General features: G+C 44.8%; 1 protein-coding gene across 12 annotated transcripts in view; it reads right to left on the reverse strand.

Moving 5' to 3' along the window:
- Apbb2 (amyloid beta precursor protein binding family B member 2) overlaps positions 1 to 25,785 on the reverse strand; it is a 324,110-nt gene that overhangs the window by 89,361 nt on the left and 208,964 nt on the right. For 6 of the 12 annotated variants that reach the window (XM_029545069.1, XM_029545067.1, XM_029545066.1 and 3 more), the window contains 4 exons: positions 11,167 to 11,375; positions 3,078 to 3,140; positions 2,576 to 2,661; positions 2,430 to 2,490 (listed from right to left, as the gene is read on the reverse strand). In XM_029545069.1, coding sequence (XP_029400929.1) covers positions 2,430 to 2,490; positions 2,576 to 2,661; positions 3,078 to 3,140; positions 11,167 to 11,375 — 419 coding nt within the window. The remainder of the gene's footprint in view (positions 1 to 2,429; positions 2,491 to 2,575; positions 2,662 to 3,077; positions 3,141 to 11,166; positions 11,376 to 25,785) is intronic. The other 6 variants (XM_029545068.1, XM_029545065.1, XM_029545074.1 and 3 more) reach the window with 3 other exon arrangements.

Below are 25,785 nucleotides of genomic sequence, written 5' to 3' on the forward strand. Positions count from 1 at the left end.
AAGGAAGACTTTTTTTTTTTAATTTAAATTTATGTGTGTGAGAGAGTACTTGCTTCTTGCTTAGGTGTGCCCATGGATGTCAGGGCATCAGGTCCCTGACAACTGGAGTTATAGGCATTTGTTAGCTACTGGAAACCAAACTCGGTCCTTTGGAATTAAAATTTTTTTTTTTTTTTGAGTGTATGTGCTTGTTCGTGTGTGTGTGTGTGTGTGTGTGTGTGTGTGTGTGTGTGTGTAAAGAATACATGTGTAGGACAGAGGCCAACCTTGAGTGACGTTCTTCAGAAGTAATGAATTCTATTTTTTGAGATAAGGTCTCTTACTGGGTCCTTGGGCTTGCCAATGCAGCCTCAGCTGGCTTGGCATTAAGCTCCAAGGTTCCTCCTGTCTTGCTTCCCCAGCTGGACGACTGGAAGTGCATGCCACCACACCTGACTTCCATGTGGCTGCTAAGATCAGATACCAGTGCCAAGTCTTCAAATCCGCAGAGCATGCATTTTTTACATGGCACAATCTCACCGGCCCAGAATTAAGTTTTAAAGGAAGATTGTGTGTGTGTGTGTGTGTGTGTGTGTGTGTGTGTGTGTGTGTGCGTGCACGCATGCACTTATTTGGGAGACAAGTTCCTTGATCTCAAGCAAACTGAAAGTTAAGTTTCTTGTTTTTACAAAGGAGTTTGGACATCTAGAAACTCTAGGCATGGCCACTTCTCACTTAGTGGCTCTGGGTCCCCAGGCAAACAGCAGTGTGGAAGCAGAAGAGAGACAAGGCTCTTCCAAACTGGCTTCATTAGCGTCACTTCTAAACTTGTGACTTCTTCAACATTAGCTAAAAGGATACTTTGGCTTTTGGTATATGTTGTAATTCTGGGTGGCTTCCCTAGGCCCAGTTCCATGGAGGGCTGGCTGATACACACCCCGAGGGACTGCACAGAATACAGCATCCCCTGCGCCTTCCCAGCCGTTTGTGGGGGTCATCTAACCTGGGCAGGCTGTTCTTCATCAGTACCAGGTTTTCTCGTTACAGCCACAGCCTGCTTCTAAGCCACACTGGGATTAGCCTACTGAGGCTTGGTCTGCAAGAACCATCCAATACACTCCAAGAGCTTGGAGTTCATCCCTATTTCAAGCAAGGGTCACACCATCCCAATCCTCCATTAGTTTACTTGTAATGAATAATATCTACGTATTTCGCCCTGTGCTTCTGAAGGAGAATGTTATACTGTTGGCAAGACACAAACTCCTCTGTTATCTACTCAGAATGTGGCTGAGGACACTGATCACAGAATTTGGTGGTGGCCCCTAAAAGACTTCTGCTTGAGAACTTTCTGGTAGTCACTCTACATGCTCAGACTCAAGAGGTATTTACCTTCCTAGTCCTCGTGTCCTCATCTGCACCATGGAAGCCGTGCTAGATAGACCAAATAGTTCAGTATGAAGAGTGGGACATCAGACCGAAAGCCTCTAGGATCTCACCCCTTAAAAGGCTGGTGCCTCATCAACAATGCATTGATTGTTTCTCGAAACACAAGAAAAGTAGTTAAATGGGCTATGTAAGAAACGGGAAGAGATGGCTCACTGACTGCTTTTGCAACCACAGGGTGGCTCACAACCATCTGTAATGGGATCTGATGCCCTCTTCTGGTGTGTCTGAAGACAGCGACAGTATACTCACATACATTAAATAAATAAATAAATAAATATTAAAAAAAGATTAAGGAAACGTGAAGGCCAATGTACACCATGACTGCTATAAAGGTACCGAAGACGCTCCCCCCACTCCCCTTTCTTCTCATCGTGAGTTTCTACATCATGAGGAACCTTCTGGATCAAGGGTGGAACAGGAATATTTTGAAGCATGTTTAAGTTTACAGATGTCCTTTCAAGTTTCTGATTTGGCCCTCTTAAGGACTGCCCCATTCCCCCTAATAATCTTCAATGTGGATGATATGCCCATACCCATGTGGATGAGAACACACCTTTCATCCTTTAACCCACAGAACCCCATGGCAGGGCAGGGCAGCATACTGTTACATTTTGGCTGTCTCCTCTTCTCCCTCTCTGAGCTGACTGAGAACTGTTGCTCCTGCCCGCTGCCGGCATGGTGAGAGTTTTGCACTGTACCTGGCTAGTCCAGGGAAGGGATCAAACTTCAAACCCAACGAGTACACTGAACAAAAAGATGCAGGTCGTAGTGATGATTATACAAATACCTCAGAACAAAAACTGGAACAGGGTTCTCTTAAAGTGTCAGAGCGAATAAGGAAAGAGAGAGAAAGCCGTTACTTAGTAACAGCTCAGCACTGATGGTTACTTAGTAATTGGCTCAGGGATGATGGTTTCTTTCAAAGGGGGTGGGGCCACTAGCTACAGCCATTACTCTGCTGTGAGAATACAAAGGTAGTTGCTGAAAGCGTCTTTCTTACAAACCTTGGCTTCTGGGTCACTGTTGATACTACAAGAATCATCGTCATCACCATGAGGGGCATTTCTAGAAAGAAAAACATAAAACTGGTCTTAGAATTCTGTTGCAAAGACTAGATGAAGAAGCCATTCCTTTAGGCACACCCTCCTACCTGAGTTTCAAGGATGCATAGCGTAGCGTTGCTCCTTCAAACTCTTTTAAACTGGGGTCTGGGTTAACCGTGGCTGCGTGCAAATCCTAGAGGGAAACAGATCCTGTTAAGGGACAGCGGAGAGGCCCATTACCCAGCCTCACATACCAAAAGAGAGAGAAAGCCCCCAGCAAGAGGCAGAGAGTGGGGCATGAATGAGCTTAGGCGGAAAATGGCATGCAAAGGCTGCTGGTGATGGCGTGGCTCACAAGCTCCAGCTCTTACAAGAGAACAGGGTACCTGGGCACACCAGCTTGAAGCCACTCACAATGGGAGACATCAGTAAATAAAGAAGTAAATAAAAATAGATGACGTGAGTGTGAGCGGCTGGTCTAGAAGACTCGCCACTCGGCCCCTGCAGAACGCATGACATTCACAAAGAAGAAAAAGAAGCAACAGCCGCCATGCAGAAAGGAACAAAAAAATATATATTAAATGATCTAAAATCTGACAATATACTTGCCTTCCAAATGTCACTATTAATCTTTCCCCCATTCAGAACAGCAAAATCACTCCATGGCTGTTTCTAGACATGTAATTATTCACATAGGGGAAAAAAAGCACATCGATTTAAAAAAAAGAAAAGAAAAGAAAAGAAAACACAAGGGGGGGGAACACAAGACACTGTTGTTAGCATTGATATTCACAGGATGGGTTAGGGAACAGATTAAATCTAACAGTAACTTGTCATTGCGTCCTCTCTAAGATACATCATTATCTGACCAGGACATCATTATCTACCAGAGTAAGCGGCTCAACAGTGCTAGACCACAGTGCAGTTATATCCTAAGTGTGTCCTGGAAGCAAACCATATTCCTTCATGGTCCCCAGTCTACACAAGTCCACAGACATCCACCACCCCGGCCACACGCAGGTTTTCTAGATAGAAGTGGAATTAGAGATGTCAGTATCCTGGCTTAGAAATAGGGGGATGCTTATATCTAAGAGCACAAAAGTCTGGGGTCAAGTTATTGTTACCTCAAGGGGGAAAGGGAACGATGGGGGCAGAGGATTAGTCAGGAGCACCGGCTGACATCAGCCTTCTGATGAAATGTATTCCACTTAATGAAAAATAGCCTCCCACATTCTAATGCAAACTATCGATTCATGAAATGCTACTTCTGTGCCACGCAAGTCTGTCCAGAGTTCACACCTGGCAGGGCAGTGATTTCCTAAATGGTTACAGACCACAGCACAGAGCCTTGCCGCCCTGGGAGAGCTCGCACGATGGCTCTCCATGGGGAAGCAGTCCTTTCCTCACTCCCTTCAACAAGGAGAGAACTTCTTTCTCCTAGTGTGCCAAGGGACTGCTCAAATATTTTCCATAGACTTACGGGACCAAATGAAACTGATTTGCTCTGCAAATCTCTCCTCATATGAAACATCAACAGTGGGAAGTTTCTGACTGAATCACCTGTCAACTGAGGTACACTGAAAAATGCGTGGAGAATGGAGACCCAGAACTCACAGTTGGGCTGCTGAGGTTTTCACTGAGAGCAAATCAACTTCAGGCCAAATGGCCCCGGCCCCAGAAAGGTGTGTTGACCAACTGTAGAGTTGTCAGGGTGGATGAGCTGCTGTCACCTCCACCGTCAACACAAAGGCTTTCGTTTTTTTTGGGGGGGGGGAGGCTGTAGTGCTCTGAACCCATACTACTAAGTATTCAGATCATCACACTGATTTGGAAAAATAATCTTCCCTAATGACTAGAAGAACAGAGAACAACATGCCTTTTCTTTAATTTTAAGAACGGAGTATAGTCATTTAATTATTTTTAGTTAAGAAGTGACCATTTTTTTTTCTACATTTAGCTATTTAATACATCGATTTATTTAATTTTGTAGTGCTGGGACTTGAACCCAAAGCCTTGAGTATACCAGCCAAGCACTCTGCCCTTGAGCTACACTCCAGCTCTAGTAAATAATGTTTAGGTAATAAAAATTTAATAATAATAATAAAAAAAACCTCCTGGCATTTTTTTTTTGGCTCTGCACAGACACAGACTCTACAGTCACTGTGGTCTGTAGTGTGCAGCATGGAAAGATTATGGGAGAGACAAAGAGGAGGCAGGAAAAAGGGAAACAGCAGGCGGGCCATATGTTTCTAGCAAGAAATGACACAGAGACAGGCTGAGAGGGGAGGGTTGGACAGAGAGCATCTTTCAGAAGCAGTAACCTGCCTGGCAATCTTCTAGGCCGAGTGGCTAAAGTCTGGCGAGGCCAAGAGATATCCGGGGCCAGAGTTGTAGCAGGGATCCGCCCTCTCCTGGTCCTGCCAAGGCCATACTCAGGGTGCAGGCATCCATTGCACTAAATGTGATGATCAGGCTCAGTTAGGGGAAAGCTGCAGAGAGCCCCGGCTCCTAGGCTATCTACTGAGCCACTGACCCAGTGCTGGGAACACAGTGCCCACCCTTCCAGACCCGCTGCACCAAGCAGGGGCTGTGCAAGGGTGGGGCCCGCTAGGGAGAGCCACGCGTGTGTCCTGGATGACTGAGGACTTTCATCTTAATTTCCCTTGGTGGTGGTGGGAGACTTTGGAATACAATTCTGCAAGTCAAAGAGAAACGGAGCAATGACCTTCTGCTGGAAAAGGGCCTTCTTCAACAAAGCCAGCAGGGGTTTGTGGGGATGGGGTCTCCTGGGCTGGAAAGTCCTTCTTGAGGGAGCTGCCTTCATGGCGTGTGCTATGGCTAGAATGTGTCCTCTCAAAACCCCGTGTGGGAAAGCAATCCCAAGTGCGGCCGTGTTGGGGACGGGATGGGGACTACGGGAGGTGGTGAGGTCATCAGGGAGCCACCCTCATGGATGGACTAGTGCTAACTACCAATGTGTTTACACCTGAAAGTTTATCCTCTTGTTCTTGTGTCCCCTCTTTGCTCAGAAGCTAAGAGAGCACTGGGCTCCTATCAGCTGCAGCTCCTCAGCCTCGGACCTCCCAACCTAGAGAGGCAACGCATTTCTGCTCATCACAAATCACGGTGCGCTCTGTGTCTGGAGCATGAACCTCTAGAGTGGAGAGCGGAGAGCGATGTAAAGCGCAGTCGGAGACCAGCAGGTGGAGCGCACGATAGACCTGGGTGGGAAAGCACCTGTATGTTTCCTGTGACCTTGGTGGGGGCTGTCATCACACCTGTGTGCACCTCAGAAGTTCTGAAGCCAGCACAGCTATAGAAAGCCAGGGCTACACCCCGGCTCTGACCTTATGGCTTAGTACAGCGATGAGACCCCCCCTTAGACAGGGCAGGTGACATGGTGAGGTGAAGGAGTGGGTGGATATTAGCACACAGCCTGGCTGGTGGGAGGTGTGCTAGGGGTGGAAGTGCCCCGATCCTCTACTCTTTCTTCCCATGTGGAAAAAGAAACTTCAGTGATCATAAAGTTCCAATTATACTTTTCAACCCCGTTTTATCAAGACTGAAGGCTTGCTACACGTGGCTTTGGGAAAATGGCAAAGAAGAGGGGACACTGGAATTCTGAAATATCAAAGAACTGTACAGGCAAGAGATCTGTGTACTACGCTCTAGACATCTCCGTGTGGATATAATGTCTTCCTTCTTTTAAAAACACCCTTCTAGGCTTTTAGTGGCTGTGACGTGATTTGAAAGGGCATACTTAGTAGCCCTCGTATTTAACTATGGTTTTGGCTTCTTCTGTTTTAAGTTACTCATGGCCCAAAAATATTAAATGTAAAATTACATTACAAAGCTATTTACAACTTTTAAATTGTCATCCTGAATATCATGAGGTCATTTTGTACCAATATGCACCGTCTCATCTAGGAAATGAATTATCCCATTGCCCTGCATTTCCACACTGTATATGCTCTTCTCCCATCAGTAACTGAGTAGCTATCCTGGTACAAGGTTTGGACCTAGCCATGAGTTTACACAGAGGCTAAGGGACATTAGAATGTAGCTCCCGAAGACAGGAGGCACTACTGTATGGAATTGTCAATTACTACAAGAAAATAATTCAAAGACATTAAAAAACAAACAAACAAACAAACAAACACCAAAACAGACAGGTAGAGGCTGTTGTATTGGCTGGTTTTGTGTGTCACTTTGACCCAAGCTGGAGTTATCACACAGAAAGGAGCCTCCCTTGAGGAAATGCCTCCCTGAGATCCACTGAAAAGCATTTTCTCAGCTAGTGATCAAGAATGGGAGGGCCCATTGTGGGTGGTGCCATCCCTGGGCTGGTAGTCTTGGGATCTATAAGAAAGCAAGCCAGTAACTAACATCCCTCCATGGCTTCTACATCAGCTCCTGCCTCCAAGTTCCTGCCTTGTATGAGTTCCTCTCCTGACTTCCTTTGGTGATGAATAGCAGCGTGGAAGTGTAAGCTGAATAAACCCTTTCCTCCCCAGCCTGCTTCTTGGTCACGATGTTTTGTGCAGGAATACAAACCCCCGACTAAGACAGCCGTGTTATGAAACGAGCTCCTTGGACCACAGTGTGCAACTGGTAGTCTAGAGCTGGGTGGGGACCAAGGCTCCAGTTGATTCTGATACTCCAGGAAGTCAACTGATGGCACCAACTGGTATAAGCATGGACATCTTCTCCACTCAGCAAACAATGAATGAAATGCACGCACGCAATATCAGAAGTTATGCTAGATAAAGAAATGGGTCCCAGTCTCTGAGGAACTTTTTAGAAAAAGATTAACAGGCCCCAAACCATAATGTGGTTGTTGGAAATCGAACTCAGGCCCTCTGGAAGAGCAGCCAGTACTCTTAACCATTGAGCCATCTCTCCAGCCCCAAGAGAGTATACTTCTTCCTGGGAGATGCCAGGGCATGAACACAGGCACAAAAATAGGGGCAGGGGTAGTTTCCTATAGGCCTGGTTGTCATACTATAACCCCTTGAAAAGACCATGTAAGAACTGATCTCACCCTGGAGCTTTTGTGCCATTGTCTTAGATGGCACCAAGGAACCAGAAGGTTTTACGAGCACCAGGAATCTGCCCTGAGCTCCCAGGCTGGGAAACACTGCCCCTGCATCTGCAAGACCTATCTCTGAGGTTCTTTCCTGTCGTTGAATGTCATACTCCTGTAATTTGGTGAAATGACAGAAAAGTCCCTCAATGTGGCAACCTTACTCTACGGATACATGGAATCATGCAGGTTCTGAACTTGGACACTGTGCTCTTCCTGGGACATTAACAGCTTAGGCAGCCAGTGGCCATAAACGTGTTGGTAAGGTAGAGAGCTACCTCGTAAGGAGACAGGATCCCCTCTAAGGATACCACTTGCATACTCCTTTGAGAAACCCTGGCCATCTCTACATGAAGAGTCTAAGCAAGTCTTGGCCACAGGCCAAGCACTATTCATAAAAAAAATATCATATATGGCCCGCTTTCTCTTTTAAAAATTCCACAGCCACGTAACTGCAGAGGTAATCTGGAACAAACACATGGTTTGGGAGGCGGAGGGAGGAACAGTCCTATGGGCCAAGTTTCAGTAGCAAATACTTCTCGGCCAGTTGATAAACTTTCAAAAATACTTGCTGGCACGTGTATTGGAAACATTCTTCGCTGTGCTTAACACTTCGCGGGTGAACTTTGGAAAGTGAAATGTAACGATCTCCAAACTGTAAGGAAGCTCGCTCGCTCGCAGTCCTAAACTTTTGTGCCATCAACCGATTTGGCGCTTAGAGATCTGATTTTTTTTTTTTTTTTCTTTTCAAGCCAGCTCACGAGAGAGCTCAATGAAAACACGCGTCCCTGGCACGACACATTACAAATTACTTCTCTCTCTTAACATTCTGCTTCTTTTCCTCCCATGCTTTGAAATTAGTTGAAATAGATTCTATTTAGGGATCAAAGAGATGGAGCTAGAGAGATAATCATTTCTCTTCTGCTGTCATCGGCACCTGGGACGGCATTATTAAGTAGTCATTTTCTGGCTGGCTTTGTGTGTGATAACGAGAGCCCTTCCTGTGAGATGAAGAGATCTCAGAGACTCTCTATTTCCTAATAGAGCGTGTCAAGGCTGGGAGCGGAAGCAGGGGGTCCACAGGTCAAAGTTCAAGTTTGACTCTGCCATACACTAGCTCTGTGATCTTGTGAAGTGTGTGTGTGTGTGTGTGTGTGTGTGTGTGTGTGTGTGTCAAAATGGGAGTGGCAACCAACCTCGGTAACAGGTGTGTGTGTTTGTGGGAATACTGAGACAAGACACTGGCCTGGCCAAAAACTCCAAAGAACAAAGAAGATGCGATAAGTCCTTTGGAGCTAAGGAAGGGGCCCTGAACAATGGGTAGGGTAGGAAGCAAGCACAGAGATGGAAGAGAACAGACAAGAGGCCCCAAGATCCCAGGGCTGGGGGGGGGGCCCTCTCCTACCTGACAGTCTTACCCAGTACCAGCTGCCCAGCTCTGCTGCATTCCTCCTAAGACATTTGCAGAAAACACCAAAACGAAACTCTGCTCTATTAAGCAAAGACATACAAGTAGTAGAAGCCACGCAAGCTCAGGCCCCGCTCCTTGGATCCCACCAGGGAGGCAGGCACAAGAAAGGCTCCATCTCTCCAAGTGTGGAGGATGTGAGGCACCTGAACTAGGGAGTGGGTCTCAAGTTAGTCCAACCTCCTGACTTGAGGGACAACAGGAGGCAGAGGACATTGGAAACCTAAAGCCAGGGACACTGAGATAATTCTGGTCAAGGATTCAGAGGCCCTGGGTACTGCTGCATGTCACTGATAGCCCCGTGCCTCCGTTTTCCTATCTAGGATGTACTTTCCTGGTTGTAGGTGATCTGCTGTTGAACACAACTGAACAGCTAGGCTAGAGGAACATAGTATACCAGGAGGATATAACAGAGGCAGATACTGGCTGGCTCTGCTCCAGGGAGGCCATCGGTACTGTAAGTTGTAAGTCCAGGGTATGTCTGAGATGGGCTGGGGACAGACTCCTTTATACCAAACTTCTAGAAGGCTAGAGCTGCACTAGTTTATTTTTATGCCAAGTATACCTACTACAAGGTTAGTAAATCACTGACTAGAAGTTGCTCTGGATGTACAACTATTGGGCTTCAGTGAGAAGCTATCAAAACCATCTAGGGCTAAGCAACAATATCCTACGTGGTAATGAATCAACATGTTAGGTGACTAGGGCAAAGTCCAAACCAGCCAAGCCTCTCATCTACCAAAGAGGGTATATCTAGCTCCAACACATCTCTCTAAAGGTGGAGAAGTGGGGCTGTGGCTAGGGAAGGGAGATGCTGAGGCTGGGCCTGGGGAGGAGAGATGATGAGGCTGGGCCTGGAGAAGGGTGATGCTGAGGCTGGGCCTGGAGAAGGGAGATGCTGAGGCTGGGCCTGGAGAAGGGAGATGCTGAGGCTGGGCCTGGAGAAGGGAGATGCTGAGGCNCTGAGGCTGGGCCTGGAGAAGGGAGATGCTGAGGCTGGGCCTGGAGAAGGGAGATGCTGAGGCTGGGCCTGGAGAAGGGAGATGCTGAGGCTGGGACTGGGGAAGGGAGATGCTGAGGCTGGGACTGGGGAAGGGAGATGCTTAGATTGGGCCTGGGGAAGGGAGATGCTGAGGCCCTAAAGCAGGAAGCTGAGAATACCAGTCTTATAGTCTCCTGGGAAAGAACAGGTCACCAATCGGAAAGTCAGGAACAGGAGGCTGACTACTTTTAAGGGTGATAATGCAGTGGCAAATGCAGAAGAGTTGGGCCGGTTAGGGGTGAAGTTCAAATGCACCCGTTTCTCAAATGCAAAGAAAGTGGGCTTTAAACATTAAGGAACAAAGGACTTATCATCAGAGAAAAAGTGGAGAGAAGGCAGAAAAGATAGGTTGCTAGAGATGCCACTGACATAAATAAATAAATATAAATAAATAGGCTGTCACTTGGCTGTGACCTTTCCCAATGATAATTCTCTTGAGTGTGCTGTTGCCAGGTTCGACAAATATTTGCCACAGGATGAATGAACACCACAATGAAATTTTTTAAGGCCTCAATTCTTTGTTTAAACATCCTGATTTCTTCCTCAGGGATGCTAGGAATTTATGTGGCTAATTATTTCTAAAATAATGTCACTTCTGCTAAATAAACACATCTCCTTTTTTTTTTCCTTCCTCCTTAAATAGGAATTAAGCATTTAAGTGCTCTCAAGGGTTATTCCTGTAAGACATCTTCTGCATGCTAGCAAATGAACCCAAGGCTAATAAGATACATGATAATTATAACACGCCTGGCTAAGAGACGTTCTTCTACGCGTAAATATTTCATGGATCCACCACCATACGATGGTGCCTGCAGAGTAAATTACTGTCTCCACGAGCCCTGGGGAAACTTAGCCCCTTCCCATTAATGAGCTCCTCTCGGGTTTTGTACCTAGAATGGTGTTTCAAGAAACCAGGATCCATTAAAAGGAAAAACAGACCTGAACACCAGACATTAGCACTATTTACTAAGAGGAGGCACTACTGAGCTATCACATCCAACATGGGTGGTCATCACAAGGCTTACCCCAGTGGGGCGAAGGCTGCTAGCCTGAAAGGAAACCGAGTTACATCTAGTGAGCATGTAAAAAAGACAGTCCACCTTACCTCGTTCTCTGGGGTGGGAGATGGCGTTACAGAGCTAAGTGACCCTTTCCTAGAGCCGTGGAGATCCGCTGGGATGGAGACAGGCCGTTCCCACTGAGTTGTCCCTGTTGGGATGTGCCAGTAATAGGTCCCGGCAATGTCATTGACTCTCTTCCAGCCAGGCGGCAAATCCGGATCCGTCTGAAATGAGTGATCACTCCAGATATCTGCTGGGAGATAGAGAGAGAGAGAGAGAGAGAGAGAGAGAGAGAGAGAGAGAGAGAGAGAGAGAATAATATTAAAAGAGAAAGCTTCCAACAGCCAGGCAAACCCTACACACAGGAATGTCTGCATTGAACTGAGATTTTACCATATAAAATCTGGTGAAAGGGGTAATTGAGAGGAGACAGAACTGGAAAGACTGGTGGCCATCTCTGAAGATGAGCCTTATAATAATGACCTTATTTTCAAGTCACCCCATACATCCAAGAACCTCAAGCTGAAGCTCTGTGAATCATAACCAAACGTGAAGACAAACTCCATCCGTTTACATACAGAGCCTGCCGGATCCTGCTGTCAATCAGGAAGGCTGATTGATTGGCATTATGCATCCTTCCTGGCTATAAGTCTAAGTTTCTGTAACTGCTTTCTATATTTAAAGCACTGGTTTGCATCCAGACACCCACAGAGGAGCAGTGTCTTTTTCAGAACTCCAGGACTCTGCGCTGCACACTTTTAGGAAGAGCAAGCTGAAATAAATAGCTGTGGGATTCAACAAAAGGCCAGACTGGCTTCGAAACTGGGTCAGGAATGTAAACACATGGAGGAAGGTGGGAGGGAGAGGCTATACAGAATGGCGGCGAACATGGCAAGTGGGCAAGCATCAGCAGAGTCCAAAGATACTCAAATCCAATCAGTAGCCTTCAGCAACGTAGGTGCCAAATAAAATTAACACTCTGGACAATGTCTTAGTTTACTGAGGAATTATTTGCTTTAAAACCTTTTTCTTCCTACCCTTGAGTAGAACCCATTAAAGGGATAAACAGTACAAGAGAAAAGAAGCAGGGTGAGAATTTCAGAGATGAAGGGATCATGAAGTCACAGAGTAACTGTTTCCGTGAGGGCAGGCTGGCTCTAGACTTCAACACTGTTCTATGCTGAGGGTCAGAGCCTTTTCTAGAGTTGTACACAAAGCCAGGATACTTTATTGCACTTCCAGCGAGGACACATGTGGGTCTTGCTCAATACAACATCGTGGGCACCCCTTACTGAAGCTGTTATAGATAGGATAGAAGAAAAGGAGAAGTCAGACAAAGAGGCTGGTCAAGCCCATGGGCATAGATATGCATCCACACTGCTGCAAATCCATGGGCATAGACGTGCATCTACACTGTTGCACTCTTCTCATTTCAGCTTGCCAGAGGTAAAACTGCCACAAGTCTCAAACTATGGTGGAAACATCGCTGCCTTCTATCCGCAGGAAAATTAAGCATGATTATGTAATTCCAAGTTAACAACATTTGCAGCAACCACTCTGACTAATAACCAAATGTTTTTATATTCCCCATTCCTGCCCCACTTTTAGGAGATAAATGAGTTGTTTCTGTTAGCCTTTGTTTTTAGCATCTTAACTGGGGAAGGGAGAGTAAAATGCAGAGGACTTAAATGGGAGAAACCTGGAGTGTGTCTATGGCTCCCAGACAAAAAGGTCTGAGGTTAAAATAGGAAAGGAATGCAAAGGCACCCTCTCCACCTCTGTGGTTTATGACATCTGTATATTTATACTGGAGAGTGAGGAACAGCCATGCACACCACCAGAATATGAATTCATGTCAGACCAAGGACAAAGAGCAAGGTCTGCAGCTTTTAAGCCACGTTGCTACCTACAGTGTGTGAGGGGAATTTTGCACCAGATAACAGGAGCTGACTCGTTCTCTATTGAACCAAACACACCACATTTTTACCTGGTTTGTATTTTAAATTTCTGCTGAGATTGTATTGGAAAAGTACTTCAAAGTGGGACTTATTCTGGTGCTAAAAGTAGATGACAATGATGATGGTGGAAGATGTAGCAAAGCTCCAATATTTACAGCATCCTGTTCAGAAGCATCCCAAACTAGTGTAAGGGTTAAGCACTAGGCGGGCAGGAAGATATCATGTTATCTCACCCACTAGCCTCTTTCTCTAGCCTCAAACAGGTACTCAGTAGTAGATGGATGCATGGAAGGATGTATGTATGTTTGGATGGATGTTTGGATAGATGGATGGATGTATAGAAGGATGTATGTATGTTTGGATGGATGGATGGATGAATGGATGGATGGATGGATAGAGGATATTTGGATGCAGGGATGTTTGGATGGATGACAGATGGATGGATGATGGATAGATGAATGATGGATGGATGTTTGGATGGATGATAGATGTTTAGATGGATGAATAGATGGATGTTTGGGTGGATGAGAGTTGGAAGAATGGATAGATTGATGAATGAATAAGGTGGAAGAAATTAATCAATGAATTAGGTCTTCCAATAGTAAACCTGGTGTTTAACAGAAGAGGAATTCTGAGATATCAGTTGTGTACACTGTCACAAAACAAACCACTGACATTTATGTGGGGTCACTGTCTATTTCTTTCAATGGCATGTGTGACTATCCTTGCAGGTGACAGAGACAGGATTAGTTGTCTACATCAGTATCTTCAGTTCCACATTTGTGGATGAAAGTAACTGGGAGTTACACACACTTTGATAGATCTTCTGGGAGGGCTGAGATCACAATTCCAGTGGCAATCTCCTAAATGATTTCTGTATCAGAGAAATTGTTTGTCCTTGGGTGGGTCATATACCATAGTAATCTTGGGTGTTACAGCCCAGCATTAGAATGCAAAAGTTCACCACGGGAACTAACTGGAACTAAGTCCAACTGCAGGGTCTCAATGAAAGACGGGTAAGAGGAGACTGGCAGAATGGACCGAATGTCTCCAGAGGACTTTTAATATCTCAGTTCTCAGCACAACATTCTTACATAGCCATCAACTTGGCAAACAATAAAAAGCACTATGCCCAAGGGCAGCTAGGTCAAACAATGAGAACTTGTTGTATACATTGTATATACCTGTATACATTGTATATGATTGTATATATTGTATATACTTGTATACATTGGAGGGGACTCTGAATATAAGCATGCTGAAAACAGAAGAGTATCTAATTAATAAAGAAGTTATTGAGTCATGCCACTGCTGGGCTCTTTGAATTGTTTTGAAGTCACACATTGTGGACCAGCAATTCCACACCTGGTGTATGTCCTAGAGAACCCACACATGTGTATTAGGCATTCAGACCAGAGTAGCAACATTAAAATGGCCCCAAGCTCAAAACAACTCAGACCTCCTTTTATAGAGGAATGAGAAAATTACAGACAATTAAGTAAATAACAAAAACGAGCCAAATACAGCTGCACATAACAATACAAAGTTCACAACGGGTCACAGATGGAAAGGAAGAGGACAAAAGACACTGTGTGCACTACATTTCCATTCCAACGAAGTCCAACCATTAATTATTTAGTGACAGACATAAATGGTTTAAACTGTCAAGAATTGCAAACACACAGTTATCACATACAAAACAATTCAAGCTAATGAACAGCCAAAAGTGTGGTGGGGTGGTGGTAGAGGGTGTTGGTCTTGATTAGAGAAAGGTATGCCCCAGTTACTCCATAGTCTAAAAAGTTCCATTGGTGGTGGCATGGATACTCCCTTTATTTATTTATTTATTTATTTATTTATTTATTTATTTATTTATTTATTTATTATATGTAAGTACACTGTAGTTGTCTTTAGACACTCCAGAAGAGGGCATCAGATCTTGTTATAGATGGTTGTGAGCCACCATGTGGTTGCTGGGATTTGAACTCTGGACTCCCTTTATAAGTATCTATTCATCTGTGTGCTTACTCAGTATTTCTGAATGTATACTTTTCACAAGTGAAAAAATAGAGGCTGGAGAGATGGCACAGCTGATAAAGTGTTTGCCAACCAAGCGTGATCCAACACAGGAACATAAAAGGTAGTTGCAGCAGTGTGTGTGTGCAATCTCAACACACACACACACACACACACACACAAAGTTAGTCATGTCAGAATATTTTCAATATCTATAAGGATGATCTCCCCCCATCAAAACAAAACAAAACAAGGGGTTCATTCAAGACTCCAAAGAGCCCAGCCATGGCGTTATGCAGCCTGGCCTGGGGATGAGTGGGATGCCTTTGGGGATCTTCTTACCTGGCTAAGCCATTCACTATATGAATGGGCCTGATCAAACCAGACAACTTCTTAAAACTTCAGAACAGAGCAGGACACAGGACAGAAATAGCTGTTCGTGAACATGCGCCCCTACTGTTCCCAGGCTATACTTCAGCGACATAGTAATTACCCAACTCACCAAAGTGCCCCCACTACAGTACCAAGGAAAATGCCCAGTATAGAAATCATGAGGCGAAATGGCCACCACGGTTCCAAGAGTAAGGATAATTTCCTCATGACTTTTCTTTTTTTCTTTTTTTTTGGTTTTTCGAGACAGGGTTTCTCTGTATAGCTCTGGCTGTCCTGGAACTCACTTGGTAGACCAGGCTAGCCTCAAACTCAGAAATCCGCCTGCCTCTGCCTCCCAAGTGCTGGGATTAAAGGCCTGCACCACCAGGCCCAGCTCCTCATGACTTTTCATCGGAGAAATCACTCCAGGTCACTACAGCAAGGGCAGCCTGGGACACCAGACCCTCTCACCTGCCCTGCTGGTCTTCCTCTTTAACAAGATACTCACTCTTTTGTCTGTCTGTCTCTCTTTCTCTATCTCTGCCAACTAGAAAAATCACTTCACGACGTTTAAAACCATCTTACCCCATATAAGGCATAATTCACACATGTGCTATACTTGGCTTAAACCTCTCTCAAACACAAAGAAAGAGAGTTGCTTTCTCGGTTTTTTTGTTTTGTTTTGTTTGTTTGTTTGAAGTTTCCTTCTGTGGTTTACAGTCTCCAGAGGTGAAGAAGTCACTTTTTACTGCATAATACATGACTTGGCTACATTTAATGTTCAAGATAATCCCAGCTAGAAGGCGAGGCCAGATCCTGGCCCTTTAGGCATTCTGTAGCTGTGGTGTTATAGATGCTAAGAAGATTAAAAAGGAGAGTGAGGCTGGCTGGGTGTGGATTGTATGCCCTTTCCTGCAGGGCCTCAGGACACACAGCTACCCTGAGATGAAGGCAGAACTGTTATTCCCACTTCTAGGGTTTGCAGAGAATGGTAGATGGATTGAAACCAAGGAAACAAGGGATGTCCTGATACAGAGCGGGATCAATTTTTCAGAGACCTGAAAAAACAAACAAGCAAACAAACAAACAAACAAAAAACCCAAAAACCCACCAGTATTGACAGCATGGGGAGGAGAGTAATAAGACAAAGGGACCAGGAAAGAGAAATGATGGTACAGGGGGAGACCATGTGACAGTCTCCCACCCGACCATGGTCAAGAACTGAGTAATAACACCAAGATTCTCTATGGATGCCTGGCCTGGAGGCCCCACCACCCAGCACTCTGGGTCCACGGACAAGAATATTCTTCTAATGCAGATCCCCCTTTAAATGCCTGCCTCCCAGATCCAGTCCTGGCAAAGCAGCCTTGGCCATTCTAGCTGCCATATCTTGCTAGAAGCTAAGCAGAAATCCCGGCCTCCAACAAACTGTGAAACTGATGCTCCTCTTCCTTCTCCACCATGGAGCTTGGACCTAAGACGCTTTCTCCCAGTTCCCAGGTGCCTGTCATCACAGAAGCTCACTGGAGGATGTCACATGCTCACTGGAGATGCTTTCGGTCAAGAGCTGAAAAGTCACAGGTCTCTCTTCAGAATGAGTCCGTGGTCCTCCCTTGCCTGCATTTTCTTGCTATTATTATTATTTTTTTAAGCAACAGGAAACAGGAACTGGAAGTTGGAGAGTAAAAAAATGGAAAGGCTGACGGCCATGCACAAAGTCCCTCTTGGGCCACAAGTTGGCAGGGGAACAAGAAGCCCATTTATGAACAGCAAAGACCCATCCATTCCAGCCAGCTCGGGCACCAGCACTCACTCCTAGCCCCATGTGGCTCCACCTGGCTCCCTCTAGGGTCTGGCGAACTGTGGGGACCTACAGGTCAGGAAGCACCCTTGCCTCTAATCATCCTTTCCCAAGCTCTCTTTCGGGAATCCAAGGGTCAAAGAAAATCAAATTAGCATGGACAGTGGCTGGAAATGTCCTCTCCTAGACAGAGCACAGAGGCAGCATGGAGGGGAGAGCAGGGGGTTTATATTTAGCAAGGGCTGCACTGCTGAGCACAGACTACTGCCCTGAGGTCTCAGAATGGCATCCGCTGTGTGCTTATGTCTGTGCTCCCAGTGTCTGTGGTGGAGAGGGAAGATGGATGAAAGGATAACACAAGCATTTCCTGTCCAGCCTGAGCCAGGCTATGCGTTGGAGCCCAGAGCACACATGCCATTATGATAGACAGGATGCTGCACACGTGACGGAAGGTGAGACTCCTCGAACATCCAGGTTGCCTGGTGGCCTAGGGCTCTGCCCAGCGTTTCTGGCTAAAGTGGGAGTAGGCTCAGGAGTTTACATCTCTAACAGTCATCTCATTGGTTATTTCAGAATCCTAGGCTTTTGAGAAGCATGGGCAAGCTGAAAAGGGCAGTCACTGCTCTATCGAATACACTGTGCTGGTGAGTTTTGTGTCAGCTTGACACAAGCTAGAGTCATTTGGGAAGAGGAAACCTCAATTGAGAGAGTGTCCCTATCGGCCTGGCCCGTGGGCAAACCCGTGAAGCATTTTTCCTGATTAATGATTGATGTGGGAGGCCAGCTTACTGCAGGGGTGACCAGCCCTGGTCAAGTGGTTCTGGGTGCTATAAGAAAGCAGGCTGAGCAAGCCATGAAGGGCAAGCCAGTAAATAGTATTTCTCCGTGGCTCCTGCTCCTTCCTCAAGTTCCTGTCCTGACTTCCTGGGATGATATACTGTTCGATGGAAGTATATGGAGAAATAAACCTGTCTTCCCAAAGTTGCTTTTGGTCATGTTTATCACAACAATAGGAACCCTAACTAAGAGATGCTCTGTAGCCACTGGCCAGGGTCTCTGTCTCTGTCTGCTCTGTCTCTTACACACACACACACACACACACACACACAAACACACACACACACACACACACTAACTGAAAGCCATACTTCTGTTCATTCTTTAGCATCAAGGGTTTCCTATCAACACCCAGAAGGAAAAGGAGGACAGAACAATTGAGAAGAAGCTCTGCCGTGAGAGCTGGGTGAGTTCCCGACATAGGATGGTCTGCAGTGTCTCAGGGCAAGTGGATTCTTCTTAGAACAGGAGGGCAACCGACCTGGCAGATCGAAGAGCAAGTGCAAAGGGCGGGTGTCTGAAAAAAGCCAGCTATGCCACCACAGCAGGAAAGCCACTCTGTGGCTAAGCATTTCCTCGTCACACAAAGGAAAAATCTGAAGGTCATGGTTGATGCTTTCCAAGATCAGAAGAACAATTTACTCGATTGTTCCCCCCCCCCCTTTCCTTTGGAGAAGAAAACCGTCTATTTCCCAAGGCCTTGGTTATAGAACGCATTGAGTTCTCCCATGGTACTGTTAAGTTACAATAAAACCCTTCGCAGCTTGGGGGGTGTTGATGTCCCTGGTTCTTCAGCATGTTTTCCTTCAAACACGTATTAGGAAGAGTTTTTAAATGCCTGAAATAGGGAGATAGTTATAATTGAGGGTTTTCCCATTCAAGTTGAGGGACTCTTCCAAACAGTGCACTCCTTCATGAAAACAAGACTTCTGAAAGGCTGCCACAGACAAGCTCTGGGTTGTGGTGGTGTTATTTTCTCAGTTAAAAAAAAAAGAAAGAAAAAAGAAAAGGGCAATGTTCCTTTAAATCAAAAATACTAGATAACATCATCCATCTAGTCTCATCAAAGTTCTGAAATGAGAACTGACTGGCCTGAACGGCAGATTGATATTCATTCATTCATTCATTCTCATGCTCTCTCGCGCTCTCTCTCTCTCTCTCTCTCTCTCTCTCTCTCTCTCTCTCTCTCTCTCTCTCTCTCCTCCCTCCCTTCCCTCTTTCCTTTCTTCCTTTCTTCTCTTTTTTTTTTGGGGGGGGGGAGGGGGAGAGAGCTGGTGGTGTAGCAGATGGAGTCCAGGCTTCATTCATGCTAGGCAAGCCTTCTACCACTAAGCCACACCCCTCCACACTCCCCCCCCCCCCTCCAGCCCCTCCACCCCCCCACCTCCCCTACCCTGCTTCCCAGCCTCCATAACCAGGGGACAGCTGTTTATGGAGCACAGCTAGGTCTTCAGTGAAGCAGTGTGTTGCCTCATCCCTAAGACAGTCTCACTTTGAGGATGCTTCCGGCTCAGGAGACAGTCTGAGAGAACAGGATGTAGCCCGATGCTCACTTAAGACAGAAAAGATCTGGTCCTTTCTGATCTCAGGTTGTTAACCCAAACCAAAGCAACACAGGTAGTGGAACTCTCCACACTTAAAGACAAAAAGGCGTGAAGTGTAAGAGCTAATAAATTACCCAGAAGGATAATTTACATTTGTAAATATTCACTTGCCCAACTAAACCCACACACATCTGAATCTATTGCACTGAGCAACACAGTATTTCACCCGCCATCAAAAAGTCTAATTCTAAATGTCCAAACACACACTAGAACACACATGGATTTTCCTACTAGTTACAAAAGGGGACAGGAGATAAAGTCTTGAGGTGACAATGGCCTCCACAACTCTTGTTTATCCTGTGATGTGATACTTCAGGGGGAGGGGCCTCCGAGAGGTGGGGCCTGGTGAGTGGTCCCAGCCATCCCAGTCTAACTTCTCTGCTTCCTGGATTACTGGGGTCACCTGGCCCGGAGTCAATCTGCCCGGTGTTCCCCCAACATGATGGACCAAGCTCCCTCTAAAACCTTAAGCCTTAACTTGTTTATGCCGGATTATTTTGGTCATAGTGAAGCAAACATAACCAAACACTAAGAATTAGAAGATAGAAAGGGACGTCTACTTCTGGTATGCAAACCATAATCTACAACTGCTATTGAGAAGCCTCGGGCTTACGGATCCTCCTCCTCAAAAACCTTGAAGTATTAACTTTAAACCAGTAAAGAGGCATTATTTTACTTTTGAGACATGTAGGAAGAAAACTGCATCGACACCAACAAACTTCCAGGATCTGCAAGCATAGGCGTGACAATGGATACAGAATGCGCTCCAGGGACCACAGTATTAAAATCTGCAATGTGTGGGTGATTTTTTTCAAAAGTCAAAAGACTAAACTACATTTATAGAAAAGCTCCAGGCAGGTCACATGACATTTTTTTCCCCAGTTGTTATCCAGTACCCTCTCACCCAGTGACTGACAGCAGGGCATCCTGTTCAATACCAGGGAGGAGCGAGGAAGAGGCTAACGAGCCAGGTAGCTAGTTCTTTGCCTTCAAGTTCAGTATCTAGTGCCTGGTTCTAAACTTTGGGTGTCAGGAAGAGCTCGGACTGTGTAAATCAAGCAAAGGCCAACTGCAAATTTCATTCAGAGATGGCATCCGGGTATCACCCACTCTGCCAGCCCACGTTTACCGATTTGCTTTCTCATTTTACAGTGGCAGGCACCAGCACCACATTCTCTCAGGGCAGACAGATTTGGAGGTATGTTCAACAGAGTCAGTTTTCTCTTCTATTATTCTGGCAAGGTCTCTAGTATATTTTTCTCCCGGGTTTGTATCTCCTGGGCTGGTCTCTAACACCAATGAGGACAAGACACTAGTTCGCTATTCCAAGGCCAAAGTCACTATTACTGTAAAGTGTAGAATACTAGGATTTGACCTATGCTAAATAATAGAATAACCGATGACTCTTGAGAGTCTTGGGAATGGAAACAAAATTTGGTAACAGTAACAGTCTTTTCTCCATGGTCTTTAAAATCAGAAATTACACATGGGGACATTATAGCACTGCACTCTTTAAAATTAAAATGCACCTACTATGCTTCTGATGTATAAGGTACCTCCCTCTCTTCTACTGCATAACATCACCTTGTAAGTGCTGCACCCAATCCTGTCTCATCTGATCCCTGAAAACTTGGACAGCGTGAAGATGGAACAAATATTATTCCTCTTTTCTCAGTAAAGAAACAGACTTTCACAATGATCAGGAACTTGCTCACAGTTTTTCTAGCTCTTCAGTTAGGAAAAGTTCAGTGTGGAACTTACTCTATGTGCCGAGTGAATTTTAAAGATGAGTAATGGGTGCCTATTCAGGAACTTGGTGGCACTGAAATAAATTGTTCATGCTGCTGAGGGGTTTAATGGACAACCTTTAACATTTGATGCAAAAACTGAGCTTCAGTGCGTGATCAGAGAGGAGCACTTGAAAAGAGGTTTTCTGAGATGAAGGTCTAAAACATACTTACAGAGAACAAAGTTGGGGTTTTTTTTTGTTTTGTTTTTGTTTTTTGTTTTTTGGGTTTTTTTTTTTGTTTGTTTTTGGTTTTTCGAGACAGGGTTTCTCTGTATAGCCCTGGCTGTCCTGGAACTCACTTTGTAGACCAGGCTGGCCTCGAACTCAGAAATCCACCTGCCTCTGCCTCCCGAGTACTGGGATTAAAGGCGTGCGCCACCACGCCCGGCAAAGTTGGGGGTTTTAAAAAGTCTTGTCTGAGTTTTTTTTTTTTTTTTAAATAAAAACAAAAACAAACAGATAAAAACCAGGATCTTCACTATGTGGTACCCTGACTGTCCTTGAATTCACAGAAACCTTCTTGCTTCTGCTTCTGAATGCTGAGATTAACGGTGAGTAACAGGTATAAAGGCATGTGCACCAACTTTGCTCTTTTGGGAGATATTTATTCCCCACTCCAATAGAATTTGAACTGTCATATATAGAAAGCATAAAAATATTCCAATTAATAAAATAATGAGAGAATAGAGAAGTTGAGAAGAAATTTAATCTCCCTTCTCTTTTCCTTTCCTTTCCTCCCCACTTCTCCCTAGAGCTCACTTCCTTATATTTTTATATTTTTATTTTAAGAAGTAGTCTTGTGGTATTACTCAATCTGGGCTTAAATTTGTGATGAATTTTTTTCTCTTCCTCTTCCTCCTCCTCTTCCTCCTCCTCCTCTTCCCTCTCCCCATCCTCCTTCTCCTTCTCCTTCTTTTTAGACAGGCTTTCACTATTTAGCTTTGACTGGCTTAGAATTCACTTTGTAGACTAGGTTGGACTTGAACTCCTAAAGATCCACCTGCTTCTGCCTCTCAAGTATTGAGATTAAAGGTATATCACTACCTTGCCTGGCAATAAGAATTTTAATTTCTTCCTCAAAAACTTCACAAAGTCTTACTTACCTAGTGAAAGAAGTTCCTCAAAAAAGAACCATTTTTCCTTTCCACCAAAACAACAAGGAAGTTAGTATATGGGACATAGTCCGGCTGTAAAGGCAGCAACTGACAGTGAAGGCTATACAGTGAATCTGGGCTGTTTTGTTTTATAATCACATTATATAGCGGGTTAATTACATGCAATTTTTACAAGAAAATATACAAGCAAGTCGTAGCAGACACTGAAATGTGTTTATCCATCTCTAATTTCTTCCTATATAGCAATATAAACTTTGGTTGGACATATGACCACTATATTTTCCAGCCTCCCTTGCAGCTAGGTTTGCCTGTGTAGGAAGCATTCTCAGTGTAAAGCTGAGGAATTACATGACAATTTGTAAGAGTTTCCCTTAAAAAGGATCTGGTAGACACACATTTCTTGCAGCTTGGACCAGCACTATTGCTTTGAAGCATAAAAAAAGATTATCACTGAGGATAGTAGAGTGGGTAAGCAGAAGAAGAAATGGCTTGTGAAGTCTTTGGGGAGCAAAGGCATCCTATTAATAGAATAGTACTTCTAAATTGCTATATGAAAGGGGGACACATTTCTATTAAAGGAAGTCCCAGTTATCTTAGAGTTCTGAATTATTAGTGGCAGATCCTAACTCATCTAAAAACAAGAAAATGAACAGCAATCCTCACTGAGGAAAGAATCAACTCCCAAGAGGTCTGCTTTGTGCTCTCAGAGGCAAACCCAAACCTGCTGCCATCTAAATTAGAGTCTTTTCAATCCTGTCTTGTGGCATTCTAAAACATGGAGCTGCTGGAACATAGCTTTCTAAGTTCCTACTCACTCAGTCTCCACAATCCCTGAGTCCCAGCACTTTCACCTTATTTCCAAGCATTGCTGAACATCACAAGTGCAGGCAGTGGGTTACCCTAACTTGTCACAACTCTTAATAAGTGTAGACAGGATTCAACTAAAACCAAGCAACAGTTGCCCATCCTTTTCATTCAATGATTTTAATTCTTTAATCTGCACCTCTCCCCCCCCCCCCCCAGAACACACTATCTGAGATCCAGAGAGGAAAGTCAAGATTCTCTAGGGAAACTGGGAACACCAGCAATCAAAGAGCGGGAAAGAGCAGCATAGAGAGCTCCACACTCTCTCAGAGATGCTGGGCTGCTGGCAGAAAAGAGGCAGGAGTATTTGTGGCTCCCATCTGCCAGGAATGCATGTGTAGAAAGTGTCATTTTTTAAAAAAAACTTAAAATAGAATATAGTACAATACAATATTAGGCGACTGAACCAACATTCCAGGAAAGGACAAAACTGGAATGATTATTTTCAAAACTCTCACACAACAAATTTGTGCTCCAAGTTTATAAGAACTTTTTTTTTTTGCCTGTATAGATTAGGATATGGAGCTAGTTAGGGCTTAAACCACAAATCCTTAGTAAAAGGCTAAAAGCAGATCTAAACTCCTTAATGAAAAGACCACATTTGCTCTCCTCCAAACCTGCCTCATACCACGTAAATTTTCTGAAGATTAACCCATGCAGTTAACAACAGTCCCCTCATTTTCTTTCTTCAACTTTGGAGATTCCGGATGTCAAAAAAAATCTATGTGGATGAAAGCCCCAGGGAAAGAGGAGGTTTCTGAAGGGCAAAGCAACATAGAAAGGGGAAATGGGAAACAGGCTGGGGAGGGCCTGCAGTGTGCCTGCTGAGTTTGAGTCCTACTTGGCTTTGATGTCCAAAAGGAGCCAGAATCTCTGCTTGCTATTTTCTGCCCACCCACAGATGTACGAGTAAAGCACCAGGCTTCAGATTCTAGCCAAGATGCTCAAATTATATTTCTACCAGAAAAAAAAAAACAACCAAAAAAACAAATGTTCTTGAAGCAAGCGCTAAGAGATTTCTGATCTACAGGGTCTCGGGGAGAGATTCTAAATTTATTGCTACAGGAATAGTCGTGGGCTCTTTTTTCTTTCTCATCCTAGAATACCATCCGTTCACATGTAAAGGCTGATTTATACAAGGTTTTTGTCCTGAATTTGCTCCAGTTTTTCCCTTGCTAGATATACGGATAATTAGTGTCCATTTATAAATGATGGCTTACGTGTCCTTGAATTCAGGAACATCCTAAGCATCCCCTGTTTTTATGCTCTCCCCATTGCTTTCTCTAGGAAGGACATCCCTATGAAGGAAAGGCTTTTGAGAGAGGACAGCTTGTCACACAAGAATATCCTTATGTCTCAGGAGTGGAGACTAAGTGACATTCTTTAGAAGCAAATAAAGCAGATGTGGTATCAGAGTCTTTCTTGTGGCAGACAAAACAGGGCAACATCAGTGAGGACCGAGCATCTGGTGATGCGCAGAGCTTTGTCCTCGGAGGCTGTGTGCTTCTTCCCCCAGAGAAGCAAGCCCTGTGTCTTGCTGCGTTACAGATGAGCTGTGATAAATGAACAGACAGCAGTTTTAGCTTCCCCTTTAGAAGATTACAGTTCAAAGCACCCAACCACGTGGCTAGGGACAAAAAGAGTCAGAAAACGTAAGATTTTTGTTGTTAATTCCCTCTGAGGACAGAGACAGTATAAACCACTTATAAAAACAGGAGTTTGTTTTAGTATAATTTTCTTTTCTTTTCTTTTCTTTTCTTTTCTTTTCTTTTCTTTTCTTTTCTTTCTCTTCTTTCCTTCCCTCCATCCATCTTCCTTCCTTCCTTCCTTCCTTTTCTGATATAGAGAGACTCCTGTTTAACAATCCCCTTTCTGCCCCAATGACTAGCTCATTTAAAAAAACTACATTTTACTTTGCTGATAGAGTGAGAACCATACAAGTTCTTACTGCAGATAAAGACTGTATCTAATCTGCACTTGACCCAGATGTCACCTGGCCACTTGTGGAGCCTTTATCTCTCTCTCTCGGGGCCTTTGGGTCTGTCTGTAAAGGGGTATAGAGATGAGATTTAAGTTGGTAAGCTACCCCATTTGGTAGTTTGAATGAAGATGACCCCCATAAGCTCACAGGTAGTGGCGTTATTTGAAAGGATTAGGACTGTGGACCTGTTGGAGTAGGTGTGGCCTTACTGGAGGAAGTGTGTCACTGGGGGAGGACTTTGAAGTTTCAGAAGCTCAAGCCAGGCCCAGTGTCACTCTCTCTTCCTGCTGTCTGCAGATCCAGATGTAGAACTCTCTCGGCCCCTC

Source organism: Mus pahari, chromosome 13, assembly GCF_900095145.1.
Source record: "Mus pahari chromosome 13, PAHARI_EIJ_v1.1, whole genome shotgun sequence".
Lineage (NCBI taxonomy): Eukaryota > Metazoa > Chordata > Mammalia > Rodentia > Muridae > Mus > Mus pahari.